Genomic DNA, 18589 nt, shown 5'->3' on the forward strand with positions numbered 1-18589 from the left:
TGGACCGCAACAGTTTAAGTTGTCACACGTAAATGTGGCACTCTGTGGACATGGTTAACTTAACTTAGGCCCTTGCCCTTGCCTTGTACAGAAGATTTGCACAATATGGTGACTCACAAATGTCCATAAGATACAAGGTATGTGCACAGCAGTGCATGAAATGAATACAGCTACATTGCACCTGTGCATTTCTGTGGGATAATCTGACCAGGGAGAAGCACAGCAGTTTCACTCTACCAGTCTGCTAATCCTCATAACTTCATAAGGAGAGTGTAAGAATGTGTATGTGATTGCATCACAATGTGTGCTTGCATGTGTAAGTAGGTGCCATGACTGAATGTGCATGACTGCTTAACGTGAGTGAGACTATATTTGTTGACTGTTCTCTTGCGAGGCATGCAGGTAATGGATGTGTGCATGCATGAATGTCTCTCTGTCCATGTGTCATTCTACATTTCTGAGTGCCTGCCAGGGGTGTGTGTGTGTGTGTGTGTGTGTGTGTGTGTGTGTGTGTGTGTGTGTGCGCGCACACACACGTTCGCGTGTGTGTCTATGTGTCTGTGTCCCTTAGGGGGAGTCTCAGTATGTGGTCTACTAAAAACTTGTGTTGCTTGTACACACTGAACGTTCACCCTGTATTATCTTCACTCTATAAATTTTAGCCATCAAACTACTTATTAGTACAACTGAAAGAGCTCAATTTCTACTGCTTGATATCTTAAGTTTGTTCATACTGCTGTTCATACTTCCTTTTCGTAATTTTCAAAAAGCAGTTATTTTATGAGTTACCTACATATCCAGGAGCTTGAGTAGACACTGAAGGTATTGCTTTTTTGTCTGAATGACATCCTCTTACAGTAAGTTGCTGAAGTCAGCCACTTCATATCCTGAAATACAGAAAGACTGTGCAAACCTGACTAACTTCCAGTGGGATAAATCTTTATGACAACAGCAATAGCTCAATCATACAACAAAGGATAGCTCACACAGGCCTGTATATTTACATCTGTGTTTTACCAGGATCCTATGGACATGGCCTTCTAAGGATCTGTTTGTGTAATTTTGCTTTCTTATTTTCATATTTATTTGGTACCAGCATGTCGGGGCTTACATATGCTTTTATAAGCCAAATGCCTCACAGTACAAGACAGAGTTCACTTAAGACATGCTTTCTATCAGTGATCACTGTGAAACATGTGTCGTCTTTCTGTCATTGTGCAGCTCTGAACCTTGTTAAGCTAAAATACATTTCAAGAGTTAATTCACGCTTCTCCCAAGAAGACCTGAAAAAGGGAGGTTTTGTGAATAATCATACATTTCTGTTTCCTACCAGCATCCTCCTACTTGAGTATGTATGAAACTGCTCTGGGATTTTTGCTTTTCTTTTTTCTACAGTTACTTGACATTTTCAACCCTGATAGAAGCACACCTGGTTTTATAAACAACATGTACCAGAGTGTAAGTTTTAAAATACACTAATGAGCACAACCTGTACAGAAGTGTTCCTGTCTAGAGACTCTTGGGTTTAGTTTGACTGTAATAAAATATTGCATATGTGTGCATGTTTAAGCTTCTTCTTCATTTGGCTTTTCCTGGTTAGGGGTTGCTACAGCGGATCACCCGTCCACTCATGATTTGCAGTGGAGTTTTACGGTGCCAAGGTACCAGCCTGGTGCCCAACCTTCCACAGAAGGCACACACTCACACCTAGGGCCACTTTGTAGTGTCTAATCCACCTACAGCATGTCTTTTGGATGTAGGAGGAAACCGGAGTACCCGGAGGAAACCCACGTGACTAAGGGAGGACATGCAGACTCCGCACAGAAGGCACCCCAGCCAAGAATCGAACCAGAGAACCTCTTGCTGTGAGGCGGCAATGCTAACCGCTGCACCACCGCTATTGTGCTGAAAACATCGTATTAATTTACATACCTTCCATGATGCACTGAAAATGGAAGTCAGGAAATAGAACTCAAGTGAAGACATAAGCAGGAGATGGATGAACCACATCAAACTACTCACCAGTATGGAGTACCTATGAAAGATTTCCTTTTTGCCACCGAAGCATTAATCTCTGCTGAAACACCGAAGTCAGCTGCAAGGTAATAAAATAGAAAATTTAGACTTCTACTGAACATTAGACTGTTTTATTAGAATGCGTAAGTTACATTTTTACTGAACAATAAGCTACAAATGTTAACTAAGCAGTCCACACTCTAAAGAACATATTTTTATTGAAGAATACATATTAAACATTACATTAAGGCTGACATCATTACTTCATTCACAGAAGCTAAATGTGTGCTAGAAAGTATTGCCTTACTTCTTCCACCTCACCCCCCACCACATAAGCATTATGTACACAAGATGCAAATCTTTATCCCAGCCATTCATCACAAATATTGTCATCAAAGGAGAAGCTTTCCTTATACAGTGTTGTGGAATTCAGATCATATGTCTTTCAGCAGTAAAAGGGGACTTCTACCTTACAGCGCATTAGTGTACAACAAACCCCAAATCCTCCTAGAGTCACTGCAGCAGCAGTTCTGCAATTTCAATTTTTTTTTTTTTGGATTTGACTTGTTTGTGAGTCACCATCCAAACAGAAAGTGCAGTTGCATAACTAAACTTAAAATAACAACAGATGTTCAAATGATCACTGCTGCTGCGGTAGCCTTAACTAGGATACAACAGGTGGCCAGTTTCCAAAGCTTAAGGGAACATTCCACATAGGTTCATAGGTTCAGATAGCCCGAGGGCATTTATAAGCCTAGCCCATAGTTTTGTGGCTTACGCCACCCCTTTAGTTTGGAGAAACTATGCCCATTATTTTGCTGTGCCTCTGTCAAGCAGTGACACTGAGGTAACCCCTGGGGTGTATCTGCGATCTCCCATCCATTGGTCAAGATTCCTCTTGAACAAGGCCAGCAAGGTGCTCTGCCTCACATAAACCGGGATTTTGTTCCACAGCATAGGGAGTCTTTGGGTGATGAATCTATCCCTCCAGCACGTCCTATTAATAACCGTGTCAAGGTTTAAGTCTCCCGCCCTTGTGGCTCTGAGGGATCTAGATTTTTGAGATGAAGCATGTTCATCAAATCTGGGTTTGACATGGCCTTGTATGTCAGGCATAGGTCACCTCTGAGCAAGCGGTAAGCAACTGAATATAACTGGAGTTCTTTCAGTCGGGCAGCATAAGACAGATTTTGAGACCCTTTATCCTTTTGGTGAGGAACTTTTGTGGCCTCTCCAGCTGCTGCAAGTGTCGGGTCAGATACATTCCGAGTGGGGCATTGTACTCGATCATTGGTCTGATGAGTGATGAGTATAGGGAGACTATGACTTCCCTTGATCTAGATGTGAATCCCTTCATGATAAGGTGGGCAATGTAGAAGGTCTTCCTAACTACTTTAGCAATATGAGTGTCGAATGAAAGGCTACTGTCAACCTGGGTTCCCAGGTCCCTAATAACTTCTTCTGTGTTCAGGGATTGCCACCTATATGGTAGCTAGGGGTAACCTTATTTTTCCCGAAGGGTATGACTATGCATTTCTTGGCATTTAACTTTAGGCCATGGCTCTGGCACCAGTTATCCGCTTCTGTGAGACCCTTCTGAAGGATATCTGTGACGGATGTGTATTCAACTACGGCCCAGTTTGCAGTCATCTGCAAACTTTGTCAGCCATAACCCTCCTGTGTTTGCTTGTACTTCAGAAAAGTAGATGCCAAACAAGAGTGGGCCCAGGACTGAGCCCTGTGGGACACCACTTGTGACAGGCTTTGAGTCTGACATGGCGCCAGCAACTCTGACCCTGTGGGTTCTGTCACTCAGCCAGTTTGCAACCCATCTTGTAATGTATGGGTTTACATTTAAGTTGATGAGTTTTTCAATGATACCCGAGTGAGGTATTGTATCAAAAGCCTTCGCCAGGTCTAGGTAGGCTGTATGGACTGCCTTTCCCTCGTCAATGGCCTTGGTGACTGTTTCAAAAAGGTCAACCAAGTTTAGAAGGCATGATCTGCCTTTGACAAAGCCAAACTGGGCTGGATCCAAAGTCTGCAAGTTCCCTATGTCTTTATTTATGAGATCCATTACGATCCTCTCCATGGCTTTGCAGATAAGGCTTGTCAAGCTAATGGGACAGTAATTTCCAGGGTCGGTGGAGGCACCGCCTTTGTGGAGTGGGACCACAGTTGCTGTGCGCCACTCCCTGGGTACGTATCCGGAGGTGAGACTAAGATTAAACAGCTGTCCTAACTGTGGGTTTAATTCCTCGTTGAGTTCATGGAGCACACAGCCGGGGACACCATCAGGTCCCATGGATGCTGTGTTCTTTGCCTTGGAGAGAGCAGTTCTCACCTGGGCATTAGAGATGTTTGGGGGGCTACAATCATTTGGTATAGATATCTCTCCTTTAGGGGGGGAGGGGGGAGAAGTTTGCACTGAACCTTTCAGCCAGTATGTTGGCAATGTCTGTAGGATCAGTAATCTTCATGTCCTAATTGTTGCCAGCTTGAGCAGACCTGAAGACAAATCAGTGGTCTGGGCATTTACAGCTTTCATCCCAGCAGAAAAAAGAAAGGCTATAACTCTGAAAAAAAGTCAGTGCTAAGTAAATAACAATCAATGTCCTCATCCTGTTAAACAAAAATCATACAAAAAATAAGGGGGGATGGAAGGAGCAGCTACTGCAACAGCAATCATTTAAATATCTATTGTTATGGTAAGTTTACTTCCACATCTGTTCGTCATTTGATCACTGCACTAGTAGCCTTAGCTATATTGGTAGAAAATCATGGTTTATATAAGCTTTGGAAGGTGGAAGGATTAGGGTCCAGGAGCCCATAGAGAACAGTCCTAGCAAAGCCTGCTCTAGATCTGGAAAGTAATCCCGTTTGCAGTGCTTTGTAAAAGTAAGTACAAAGGACCAAATTGCTGTTTCTAGAATACTTCTGGAGTCTACCCTTTCCAAAAACTCACCGATAAAGCCAAAATCCTAATAGAATATGCCTTGGTCCTGTCGAGAATTGACATTTATGGCGGGAATAACAAAAGGATATATAACATGAGATAACCATTTAGTAATTATCTGCTTTGACACAGGTTGTCCTTTTTTCTTAATGTCATAAGAAGTGAATAACTGATCAGAATTTCTGAAGGTTTTTGTCTTGTTCAAGATAGTACCAGGGTTGTCCACAGCATGAAGAATCCTTTGTCCCTCATTTCTACATTGTGGATAAAAGAGACAGAGCTTGTCTTAATTTAAACTTGGACACTTTAGGTACAAATGAAGGATTGTTTCTAAAAAAGATCCAATATTTTTGAAAAATAAGATAATTAGCTTGCAACTCAGACACTCTTTTTGCAGAAGTCAGAGGAATCAGCAAAACTGTTTTAACAAATCAGCCTAGTGATCTGGTTAAAATGGAGCAAGAGTTAATTATTCCAAAACAAAATTAAGGTCTCAAGGGGGTGCCACCTGTTTTGTAGGTGGATGGATATGCAGAACCCCTTTTAAAAACATCTTGACACAGGAATGCATTGAAAAAGGGGGATCAACGAGCAGAGGATAATACCTCACATAAATACTGCAGAACCAGAGAAAAACTAGCCTTAAAAGGGCCTTGGTTCATAGTATCGCGCCAGCTAGAAAATCTTTTCCATTTGCCAGTATGTGATTTCCTAGTAGCAGGTTTCTTTGCCACCTTTATTACCTGCTACACATCCTCAGAAAATTGGCGCCTAAAAGGCACTAAAACATTATCATCCAGACAGTTATTTTCAAGTTTAGATATTATCAAACAACCCCTGTCTTGTGTGAGTAGGTCTAGTCTATAAGGAAGTTTGTGGCAACTGCCCTTTCCCATTTCCAAAAGAAGGGAGAACTACTGTTGCCTTGGAATCACCAGAATGACCTTAGATATCAGTGGAAAGGTGTAAAAGAACATTTCTATCCAAGGAAATGACAATGCATCTATTTTTCAGGTCTATTTGTAAGGAGTCCTGGAGCAGAATTCTGCAAGTTGTTTGCTGTGAATGGAGGTGAATACATCTCTATGAGATGTTTGTCACAGCTGGATCAGACCCTGGAAGACCCCCATTCAATTTCCATTTGTGAAGAAGTACTTTCAGCTGCCTCTGAATGAGGAAACCACCACAAAAACTGTACTACTCCAAAAACAGCCTACAATGAAAGAAGAACAACCCACCCTAGATAAAGTATGAACAGTGCTGAGGAAAATTATTTCATGGAAAGCAGCAGGCTCATAGGACATCATGGCAGATATGATCAACAGGTTGGGTGAGTTAGGGGAGAAATGGCTCCAGAGAGTACTCACAGCAGTTTGGAGAGAAAGGTGTATCCCAGATGACTGCAGAATAACCATTCTAGTGTTGTTATACAATGACAAAAGGAGACATTCGCATCTGTGGGCAGTACAGCAGTATCAAACTCTTGTCACACTGAATGAAAGTGCTGGACAGGGTGACTGATGAATGAATACACAGAGCAGTAGAAAGTAAGATGGGAAATGAGCAGTTCAAATTCAGATCAAGATGCAGCCCAACTGACCTGATGTATACAGTGAGACATATAGTTGAGAAGAAGCTAGAAATGAGGAACAAGTCCAACTGGGCATTCCTATACTTCAAGAAAGTATATGACAAAGTCCCAAAATGCTGATTAGGGCAATCCTGCAATGGCTCAAAGTCCTGGAAACACTGGTGGAATCATTGCAGGCTATGCACAAGTACTTAATGACACAAGTAAGAACAATACTAGGACTCAGCGGAGCTCCAGTGGGAGTGGATGTGCAGCATCAGGGTTCAGTTCTCAGCCTACTGCTCTTTGTACTGGTGATGGGCTACATCAGCAAACAGGTAGGAGGGGGCAGATCAACAAAGGTGCTGCATGCAGACAATGAGACACTAAGGCATACTCTGTACAAGAACTTCAGGAAATGAAAGGGAATGGAATACAGAAATAAAGGCACATAGAATGAAACTGAGTACAGATGATAGCTGTACAGCAGCAAATGGAGGAAATCAGAAGAAGCTGAAACCTGGAGAGAAGAGAAAATTGTGGAACAAGTTAAAAGCTTCAACTATCTAAGAGGGGTGGTTGAGGAGAAAAAGAGTTTGGATTGACTGAGAAAAGACCAGCAACAGTCAGGCATGACCAACAAAGAAAGTTGGAAAATGGCACTGAATCACTAAAATATGGAGATAGCTGATGCAACACCTCAACTATGTGTTTCTTCCTTGCTGTTCCTCATTGATCGAGGGGGGACTACTGTCCTTTTGCTCCTCTCCTCTTAGCTGATCAGTTTGTTTTGTTCATCATGTCTCTACAGGCTTAATGGCTTTGAGACAAGTCTGAGGATTTATACCCATACATTCCCCTTATAACCTTACACCCAAGGGCTTAGGTCATATGTCAGAAGTATAGCTCTAAGGAAAGTTTTGGCTTTGGTACACTAGCCAGACATCAAGGATAACCTGACAGTTTTGGAATAATGCAACAGTAATCTAAGGAAGGACGTAATGTAGTTATTGTATGTATAAATGTATGCTTAAGATAGGCTACTGTGATGTTTCACTACCTAGTATCCCTGAAGCAATTGCAGTTATATTCCCTTTCTAAGTCAGACTACAGTTTTTCATGAATTTAATTACATCATTGACTTACCTCATGTTTTTGGAAGTAACAGGCATGGGTTTATCTTGGGGGGGGGGGCTTTTTCAGTAGCAGCCAATATGTATAATGGGGGGGGGTCTCCCTACAGATACAGCTTCAGATCTTCTAAGAGAATAAATCTGTTTCCTTTTAAATAATTTACTTCTAACAGGGTACGGTAGTAGTTGTTAGTAATTAGTAAGGGCATTTAACAGTAATATGGCTCTTAATGACACTGGCACTGACATCTGGGGAATTCAGTACAATTGTTTTCACTATTGTTGAGCAAATGAATAAATCAGAGGATTTTATTTTACATGGTTTGAGTACAGCACAGTTTTGAGGATAAAGTATGGAAAATGGTTTCTAATGTCAGTAAGGCGATTACTTTATATGAAATCTTTAGCTGAGTAGGTATCTTGTTGACTATTAGTTCTGTAATTTAACCACCTAGAAGATTATAGCTGAGTGCAATTCATAAACCTTTCTGGGATGTAGTCACTGTTTCTTTGCTACTAAAATATAATTTTTCTAAAGAAATTCACAAACTTTTGACAACAACTTGGCCTGTATTACTAATCTAACCTCTGGCAGCACAGCACTACTACCACAGAAAGTAAAAGCTCTGGTAAAAGAGTGCCGTTTATTATAAAAAAGGAACAGCAGAATGTCTGCAGCTGTGGCATAGTGGGTTACAGTCCTGACTATAGCCCAGGTGATCAGAGCCTGACTACTGGCACAGGTGCTTGACACTGCACGTAGGAAGAATGAGTAAGCCATCCTGGCAGGGAGGGATGTCGATTCCCACTTGGCTCCCATCACTGCTAGGATGACAAGTACTGGCTGAAGAACAGATGCCTGTCATGATGTGTGGGAGCTGGTATCAAAACGATGTGGATATGGTTGTCCAAGCCAGTGATGGTAGCCCCTGTCGGTCTGAGGTGCACATGGGGGAGCATGTATGTATGGACTAAGGAGAGCAGGTAGTCCTTATGGTGTTGCAAGCAGGGTTAAACTGCAAAATTAAGAAAATAGCTTTCATTGCTGGGATGCTAGTGAGAGTGCAAAGCAGCCTGTCTCAAACAAGTATGTCTGAACAAGAGGAATATTTAAGGTCGGCGGGCAAAGAGCAGAAATGTCTGGAAAAAAAGAAACAACAGCATGTGTAAATGCAGGAAACATATAAAAAGAAGAGTAAGAGGGAAATTGGCATGTCAAAGATATATCAGAAGTAAACAGTTTAAATCATGTAATTCTTTTATCATTAATGGTTTTCACCAACATCCAAGTGGATGCGACTGGGAAAGGCTGATCTGTTTTACTCACTGATTGTCCATTTAGACCTTAAAGATTTATGCAGAAGATGCAAAGAATGATATATTTTGGTAGCAGGGAAACTGAGCACAGTAGCTAATCTGATTATGTCCTTCCAGATCCTTCTGTGCAAGTTTTTGAAAGTGGTGTTCAGCAAGAAACAGAAATAAATCACAAACTGAGAGATGCTCTCTCTCAAAGAAAGAAAAACTTCATAAACACTTGACAGTGTTAAAACCACAGTGATAATAAGCTGATGGGGGAAGATACTTTTGTCAAAGATTTATAATATTGATTACAAATTCTAGGGAAACAAATTTAGGAATGTAAGTTTTACATTTAGACATCTAACACAAAATGAGATGTTTTTCTATTTTCAAAGAATCTTACAGCTATGTGTGAAGAATCCATTTACTCTACCACTATGTCACTGGCGCATTACATGTCTGTGTATGAGCAGAGTTGAACATTGCTAAGTACTACTTTAGACTTTTTACAGGTAAAAATAAAGCAAATATCAAGGGTATACAGGACAAGAGTAAATGTTTCAAATGAAGCAGACAGAAACAGGGCTGCTTACAGCCTCCCTTCATATCCAGTCTTTAAGCATCTCATTTTCTCATGAAATGAGAATACAAGTTGCCTTTTTTAAGGGAAGAAGTATATGGTAATGTACTTAATGGACTTTTTACAGAGCATCTTAAACAGGTTTTATCAACTAACATCTTTATATTTTATGATATTTGAGGGGTATAACTATGGGAGCTATAGTGTCCCCCAACATGTGTCAGAGTAATTGTGGACTCTTGGAAGGATAAGTTCATTTAAAATTCTGAGTTATTTTTCCCCTACTTAGACCTATGGAGATGACCTATGAATGAGATCCTGCTTCTTTGGAAAGGAGATGCTGACTATGTTAATCTATTCACTCAATATATTAATGATACAGTAAAAGGTTTGATTTTTTTCACAATTAGCTCCTCTAGCTCAGTATTTCTTGATACTGGGATCTAAGTTTAAAAATGACATTACCTTTTCTATAGATGTATACTAACCCACCTGATAGTAACTCTCCAACAAGAGGATAGCTGCTATCTAAAACAAGTTATTAACATCACTAAATCACAGTTCATTCTGTAACAATTACCAATATGCATGGAAAAAATGAAACAGGCTAAAATGCAGAAACCTAGAGTGAAAATACGGACAAACTATATTGGAATGAAGGAGTTGGGTCATTTTGATTTCAGACTCAAGAATTTAAATCAGGAGCTCTACCTCTAGCATCACATTCAGCAATGGTCAAAACCTGCCTACTACTCTACTACACAATTATACTGTAACAAAGTACCTGCACTTCAAAATGTAAAATTTTAACACTATTAAGGAAAGTTTTGAGATTCAACAGCCTACTAACTGAAAAATCTTAATGTCATTTACTTAGCTAAATGTCAAACTGGACTCTTTCAATGAGGTAGAACTACAAAGACCTTGTGTACTACAGATCCTTGAACACATTTCGAAGAGAACAGGTGACAAAAACAGTATTTTACTTAAGCAATTAAGCCAGCAAGGTGCAGGATGTGTATTCATAATATCTGAGATATAAAGGTCATCTCCAACATTAGGATGGCAACTTAAATAATTTATTAAAAGTAATACTGAAAACCTTTAAGTTTATAAATTAAAACTATCTTATCCATCTGAATTAAACAAACTGATTCTAAATCCTTTTTAAATAATAGAGAAAATGTGGTTTATATTTTGAGCCAGGGTGCTACACACAATTCCAGTTTCAGATCTAGTACAAACCACCTCTGGAAATGCATAAGATACAGAAGATTATGACCAGGTCTCTGATCATAACCCACATACTATATGCTCGAGAAATTAATGTGAAGACATTCACCTCAAAAGTGAAGCTTGAAAGCTGAACTTTAGCATTCACTTCAAAAAACATAAAACTAGTGGGTTATAACTGAAGAAACCCAAACATAATAAATTTATAGTACAGTGAACTTTAGTTTCTTTGAAGTATGAATTTTATGGGGGGGGGGTTGTAGGAGTGCAAAGTGTTTTACAGCTTTCACTGTACACAGACAGTGGCATATACTTTTTGTGGTAGTGTGAAGTGTATTACAGCTTTCAAAGCTGTAATACATGTAGATACGCACACAGACAGTGGCATATTTATTTATTTGACATTTGTTGACCTGGTTAGTCTGACTGAGCTAGTGCCCTTTTTCAAAGGAGATACGGGGAGTAAAGCTCCTCAGTGATACACAAAACATACAATCTAGAATATAAAACAGTACAATAAAATGTACTATCTTTTGGACTGCAAGTTGTTGGACAGCATAAGTTACTACAAAATTAGTTTGATTAGGCAATTAAAAACAGTGACAGCAAAAGAACAGTTGTAATATAAATTCATTTATACACATTGTGCAAGGAATATGATGAGAGCATTTAATGAAAATGGTAGTATTTAAAGTGTTTTCTATACAATAAACACAAGTATGAGTGGATTGGGATTTGTAGTCCAGGGAGAGTAAAAATGCATAAAAGCATGCATGCCAGAGGGGCTGTGGTTTTGCTAGTTAAGACTGGGGGGGGGGAGCAGGTACAGAGAGACAGATGAGTTTGAAGGGAGGTTATGTAGTAGGGTCAGATGGGGTATTTAGGGTTGGTGAAAATATGTGACTTAGAAGTTCATGGAGGGTGTTTACAATGCCAGGCCCAGGTGCTGGTTAGAAAGTTTTTGAAAGCAGTTTTGAATTGTTGAGGGTGGTTTATATTTCTAATAGCCAGGGGAAGTTTGTTCAACGAAAGGGAGGGTGAGTAGCTGTACAAATTTTGTCCTCTTGTGTTTTTTTGGCTTGTATATTGGCAACAGATTTTGGTTAGTGCTTTTGAGAGTTCTGGGAGGGGTGTAGGGGGATACAAGTGAGGTGATATCTGGACAGAAAGAGGGCTTACACCGGATGGAAATGTATGACCTGCAACTGTGAGATAAGTAGTTGGTGGGGAAATTCTAACCAGTTTAAGGTGTTGAGAGAAAGATAGTGGTGAGATTTATTGGTTTGGTTAGCAGGAAATCTGGCAACTTTATTATAAGTGGTTTCTAGTTTTGTTAAGTGAGAGGTCTGAAGGTTGGTGAGGAGAGCTGTAGAAAAAAACAGGGAGAAGGTGGGCATGAGAAAGAGAGATCCTAGCCTTGTTATATAAGAATTATTTGTTTTCTGTAGAGCAGTCCAAGTTTTTGGTGGGTTTTCTTGATGCAACTGAACACATGATGGTTGAATTTGAGTTGGTTATCTATGATGACCCCCAGAAACGTATTATATGTTCCAACTGTGATGGAAGTACTGTTAAGGACTGAGATACAGAATGATGGTGTTTAAGGTGGTTGAGGGATTTTGGAAGAAAAAACAAGAGTTCTGTCTTTTTTGGATTTAAGATTAACTGATTTGCTGGAGATCCAGTTTTCAATAGATCTGAAATATTTTTGTGTTAGGGTGTTCAATTCTGATTATCAGCTATGGTGATGACTGTGGAGTCATCAGAATATTTTATGAGTGATGATTGTGGACACAATGTATATAGGAGACTGGTAAAGATATTGAAAAGTAGTGGACCTAGTATTGATCCCTGAGGGGCTCCCATCTTGATGGGGAGAGCAGGGGATAGTGTGGAAAGCCATTTAACAGATTGCTCTCTGTCAGTGAGGTAACTGGAAAACCAGGAAATAGTTGAGCTAGAAAGATTTAGTTCAGCAGGTTTAGCCATCAGTAAGGGGTGGAAGACTATGTCAAATGTTTTAGAGATGTCTAGGAATAGACAGGAGACCAGTCTGGTCTCTGGCAAGTGAGATAGTTTTGGAGAAGAATATGAGGGCTGTTGAGGTACTATGGTTGGGGCAAAAGCCATGTTGTGTGGAGGTTAGTATTTTTCTTGTATTAGCTAGTCCAGAATTTGTTTATGCACACATTTCTTTAATATTTTGGAGAGAGGAGACAGGACTGCTATTGGCCTGAAGTTAGCAAGTTCAGTGGAATGATCTCCTTTGTGTATGGGTACAGAATAGAATTGTTTCCAGATAGGGATAAGAAGAGAGATGGAAAAGGCTAGTGAGTTAGTCATTGACTTGAGAAAGAGTGGAGGCAGGCTGTCAGCTGAAGAGGAGCAGGGTTTCAATTTGAGAAGTACATATTTAATACAGTTAGAGATACTGGCTTAAGAGAGAACATGTTTTTGGATTTAAAGGAGGCAGGGAAGTTTGAAGGGTTGATAGTGCTGAAGTCCAAGTTAGATGTTTGCATCAGTTTGCTGAGAGAGTCTATGAATTAGGTGTTTAATATGGATGATGTTGTTTCTAGGGGTGTATTGCATGGGCAGGGATTTGGTTAATGGAGGTCCAAAATGTTTTGGGTTGGTCATGCGTGAAGTTTGAGGTTGGTTGTAAAAGTTCTTTTCATCTTTGATGATGTGTGTTTTTGGTAAGGTTGCAAAGTTCTTTTTAAGTTTGAAGATGTGGAGGGGATTTTGTTTTGGACCAGGTTTTCCATGCTATGTCCCTTTTATGCATTAGAGATTTTGTAGTTTGCATTAGCCAGAGGGAACAAAGTGGCTTAACTCTTACAGTTCGTAGAGGGGCAAGTTAAGAATGTTTAGAAATATGGAGTTGAACTTTTCTGCAGCCTCAACTAGAGGTAGATAAGTTAGAAAGGACCAGTTTATTGCAGACAGGAGATTGTTGAAGGTATCAGGATGGAAGTTGCGCCATTTATGTATTTTTGTGGTTAGGTGTGGCGAGGGGAGAATTTAAGCACTTTAAATGGTGAGTGGGCCCTTAGTGAGTCAGATAGCAATTCAGAGTAGTAATATTTGTGTGGATTAGAGACTAGTATCTGGTCAATAACAGAACAGGAGTTGTTTGGTTTATTAGTATGGATAGGAGTGAAGACTAGTTTGGAGAACCCATTTAAGTTAATAGATGTGCTAGTACGGTCAGAGGGCAATGATGGCCAATTTATGTTGAAATCACCAAGGAGAATGGTTTAATTGGGTATATTTTGCATGAGCTAGTAGAGGATATGTTCTAGTAAAGTGATGTTGACACCAGGGGGTATGTATATTGCAGCTACAGTTAGTTTATCATGGGCATTAATTTTGCAGAAGGCAATCAGAAGTTCATCAGGAGAAAATAAATGGGGAGGGCTTTACTACTGGGGTAAGAGTGAGGTGGTTGGTATGAATTATAGCAACTCTGCCACCTGTTTTCTTTAATCTGTCTAGACATAGGATGTTGTAACCCTGGGGGAGGAATTCTTTGTCAAAGGTGTGAGGTTTTAGCCATGTTTTAGTGACTGTTATTATATCTGGGGAGTGGTGGGCCATCCACACATGAAATTCGCTAACTTTGTTAAGTATACTTCGGACATTCATAGAGTATGGTGATACGTGTTTATTGGAGAGTTTAGAATGAGTCGTGGTTAGATTAGTAGTTGCGTTGTTAGTGAAGGGGAGGGATTCTGGGCCTGGCTTAGGGTGAATGCCTCCAGATAAGAGCAAGATGTTGGATGGATGAACTGAGGTGGGGAGCGATTGGTGATAGAAGTGATATTTTGGCTTGATTTTAGGAGTGGTTGTGGTATGGGGGGATTTTGATTTTAGGAAGGGAGGTTTGTGGTTGGAAAGATGGTGGGAGCAACTTTAAATTAGTACAGTGGTTAAGAGACTGTAGTATTGAATACAGAGGTTGGAGAAGGGTGTAGTGGTTTTAATTGAGTGCCATATTAGGAGAGGTATTATCGGAGAAGTAGTATGGGTGTTAGTAAGGAAAGGTAATATCATGATGAAATAATGCTGGTTGAGGAGTAGGAGTAAGTACAAAGGGAGAAGAAGAGTTAATGAGCGAGAGAGAATGTATTTTAGAGGAGGATGAGAATAACACTGGGTGTGGAATGAGGACAGAGAAGAGAAATTTAGGCAGTAGGGGGAGATCTTGTGAGACTGTAGACTTAAGGACTGATGAATAAAATATAATGGAGATAGTGTAAACTAGCTGGCTGTAATTTGAGGTGGAGTTTGAAGTTTTGTGTGGAGATTAAGCTTTGCCGGGGGGGGGGGGTCTACTTGGATACAGAAGACGGGGGAGGAAGTGTTATGCTGTGGGGTGTAGAGTGCATGGAGGGGGAGCAGTGTCAAATTTCAATGTAGGTATGAATGAGTAATAATACAAGAATAAGTAAGCAGGGGGTGGGTAGGTAGTCAATGGTTTAGAGGGCTTGTGGCAGTGTGACGTGTATTGTAGCTTTTAAAGCTTTTACATTTTTGATTGTTCTGCAGTTGCTGCCATGTGTGCTGCAGTGAGATACTACAGCACAACATTTCTCAAAGCTGCATAGCACTTGTTTTCTCTGACATCAGAGAACTGCACAATAAGTGTATCTTTTTGCCATTTTCTGAGTGCAATCAGTGCACTCCATATACTACATGTTAAATTATCTAGTGACAAGTACTAATAAATGTGTATTACATTCATGCAACACCTTTTAAATAGTTTTCAGTACAAGTTGATAGTACAAAGCACAGTAACCATGATTTGATAATTTATCCACATCTGTTCATATATAAAATGTGTGGTGCTTAAATACCAATTAAATTGGATAGATATGTATTAGCTATATTTACCTTTTGATGTTGTGACTTCAAATAAATAATCATCTAATTGAGTTTAATTTGTGATTTGTTAAAGACAGGTACTTAATATGATTAGAGATATGACATCAAATTTCTTCCCTGAAGACACCAGTTGTATAGTGGTGAAACTAGCACTGAATAACTATTTGTCTGCAATGAAATAAAAGTGTTTTCTTCTGACACTACTGCTGCCCTTGTGGGTTTAATACTAATTTAATATTCCTGAAACAAACATACTGAAGAAAGCACATCAGGAAGGAGCTGTAGATGTGAAAACATTCTGCATTACTGAGAAAATACAACTTAGAAAATGCAAAGGTAGGATGATTTTAATTTTCCGGTAAACAACTCCATGATTAAATGTCACCCAAATGATTGAAGAGCTTGTCTGAAATTTCAATCTGTCTAAAACATAATCCATAAGGAAAATACTGTCATCCCTACAAATAAATGTGCAAGACATGACCTTCACATATTCACATTTTGCTCTCTTTCAAGGCAGGTACAATTAAAAGGATTTCGTTCTTACAAAAAAGAAAAAAAAATACATATATTACTATCACCCTTGTCTCTAACTAAAAATCCGGTCTTTTTGAAAAGCTGTACCACAGATGGTTTCATAGTTTTTTTCCTTTGAGCATTTCAAACTTTAAAAACAACATTTTGTCACCAGAAGGAACTGCTTTAAAAAAGATACCAAGTTATGACTTTTTTTAAATATACAAAGCTGATAAATGGGCTAGAGCTGTATGTTTGGATACTAAAGAGTATTCTGAGAGAACTGATAAACTGTTATCACACACGCAGTTTTATAAGAAAATTACCCATTATCCTGTTGCAAAGTTCCACTGTGACAATATATTATACTCATCTGTCAGAAACAGTATGCGGGCCACAACACTGCAAATACCACTGAGCATCCCAATAACCCTCTAACCCCATAATATATAATATTATGTATATAATAACTATAATCCCAATAACCTATATAACCTCTGCAAACTTCACAAGAATCTGTTTCGGCAATCACTAAATGATGATTTATCAATAAGAAGTTTTAAAACAAAACTATTATCTGAATTTTATATAAAGCACAATGTACCCCTATTAACACTGCATACAATGACAGATACAGAATTTTTCTCCGGGACTTAAACCACTTTTCTTATAAACAAATTTGCTTCCTGTATATGTACATTCATCAAGCAGATGACTTACATGTCACTGAAAGTGTGGGTAAAATAGAATTTTTAATGATTACAGATTTGGCTAAAATGATTCGGATAATACTTTTACTGACTGTTTTATTAAATTCAAACTAATGTACAGTGATAAAGGCTTACGTGTCCCATCGTTGTGACAGTATCTACTTAGAATAGGAAGAAAGATTACGATTTTAGCAAAATTACTGATTTCCAGCAATATATAAACAAAAGCCTTTTAAATGATTTGTTTTTATTAATGGGGGCAAAGGTTGAACAAGACTTGAACGGCCTGTTTTAGTTCCTACCCCTGGCATCAGGGCCCTTCCTGTCCCCTGTTAGCTTGTAACACCCCAAGTCCCACATTATATACAATTGTACAGCAGGATGAGTCATAATTGGGTTATTCATCTCCAGGGAAGAAAGCCCTCACTCATATTGAGGACTGATCCACAGTAGGGAGAGAAGTCCATATCTAGCATATTTTTAGGAAGTGGGAAGAAATAGGGCACTTTCATAAAAAAAAAAAAAAATACACAGGCACAGGAAAAATAAGCAATCGCCATACAAAAAATATGCAGAGATCAAAACTCAACTCTGAACCTACAAAACAGAAACACTAACAATCAATCCACTATTGTCTTTATATAACCATATACTGCAAGATCCTCAACATTTCTAGGTATCAGCTTAAGATATGATACTGTCTTTCTAGAGACCTTACTTGGGTGTACAACACAACACCAGATGGTATATGATTATGCAGTGTCTTGCAAGCTTAATAAAATCAACTAAAGTGGTGCAGAATATACAGTTTTCTGCTAGCACTTCTATGTTGGCATTCATCGCAGTGGTCTTCAAAGGCAAAGGAAGGGTTATATACAGATGTAGTCCCTAATAAATTTACCAGTAAATTTGACTACAGTCCCAAAAGTCCTAAATATGTTAACTAGTCCTCTTCTGTTAACAAGACAGTAGAAGGTTTTAACATTTCTGCAATTACCTTGCAGATTTCTGGAGAAAAAAAGTGTTTCTAACTTACCTAGTTTCACATCTCCTTTGTCTGTAATAAGAATATTTGCTCCCTGAAAAACAAAAAGTAAAAAAGAAGAAAAAAATGTATGTGGATTAATTATACCTAGATTCATACTGTTTGCTTCAAGATGGAAGATGGTGATAACATAATGAAGTCATTCAGCCAGAGAACCTTCACTTAATAGTAAAATGTAATAAAAAGGCTACAAAGTAGGGCATCTGATCAAGTTTCCTGTTGCCAGTGTGTTCAATGACAAACCCATAAAATCAATACAGCTTGACCGATAGCAAAATTGAGTAATAGGATGCCAGCTCTTTTTTCTGGGTGGTTTGTAGCAGAAGGGACCTATGCAATATCAGCATCTATCAGATCACAACTCACCTGTTATGTCCAAGTATGAATAGGTACCTTAATTTGTGGCTGACTTACCAACATGCTCATCTTGCCATGGGTGCCAATGTGTGGAAAGCAGGGAAGGACTTTAATGAAGAAATAGGCCATGTCTTCATGACAGCATCTGCTACTGAGTTCTTCCTATAAGATATACCACTGCAGGGAGTTACCTAGTGAATTGCACACTACGTTCTTGCTCACTGAGGATGTCCTTTATCCAGCCTTGCAGATAGGGCAAATTTTGGTGTGAACAGAATCTTAAG

At 39.2% G+C, this 18589-nt stretch overlaps 1 protein-coding gene across 2 annotated transcripts in view; it reads right to left on the reverse strand.

Moving 5' to 3' along the window:
• LOC122805364 (mitogen-activated protein kinase kinase kinase kinase 2-like) overlaps positions 1-18589 on the reverse strand; it is a 1562336-nt gene that overhangs the window by 1001568 nt on the left and 542179 nt on the right. For both annotated transcript variants that reach the window (XM_044075456.1, XM_044075455.1), the window contains exons 7-8: positions 17940-17982; positions 2023-2095 (exon numbers count right to left, since the gene is read on the reverse strand). In XM_044075456.1, coding sequence (XP_043931391.1) covers positions 2023-2095; positions 17940-17982 — 116 coding nt within the window. The remainder of the gene's footprint in view (positions 1-2022; positions 2096-17939; positions 17983-18589) is intronic.

The sequence above is a fragment of the Protopterus annectens genome, chromosome 6.part1, assembly GCF_019279795.1.
Source record: "Protopterus annectens isolate FY-2018-M chromosome 6.part1, PAN1.0, whole genome shotgun sequence".
Classification (NCBI taxonomy): Eukaryota; Metazoa; Chordata; order Ceratodontiformes; family Protopteridae; genus Protopterus; species Protopterus annectens.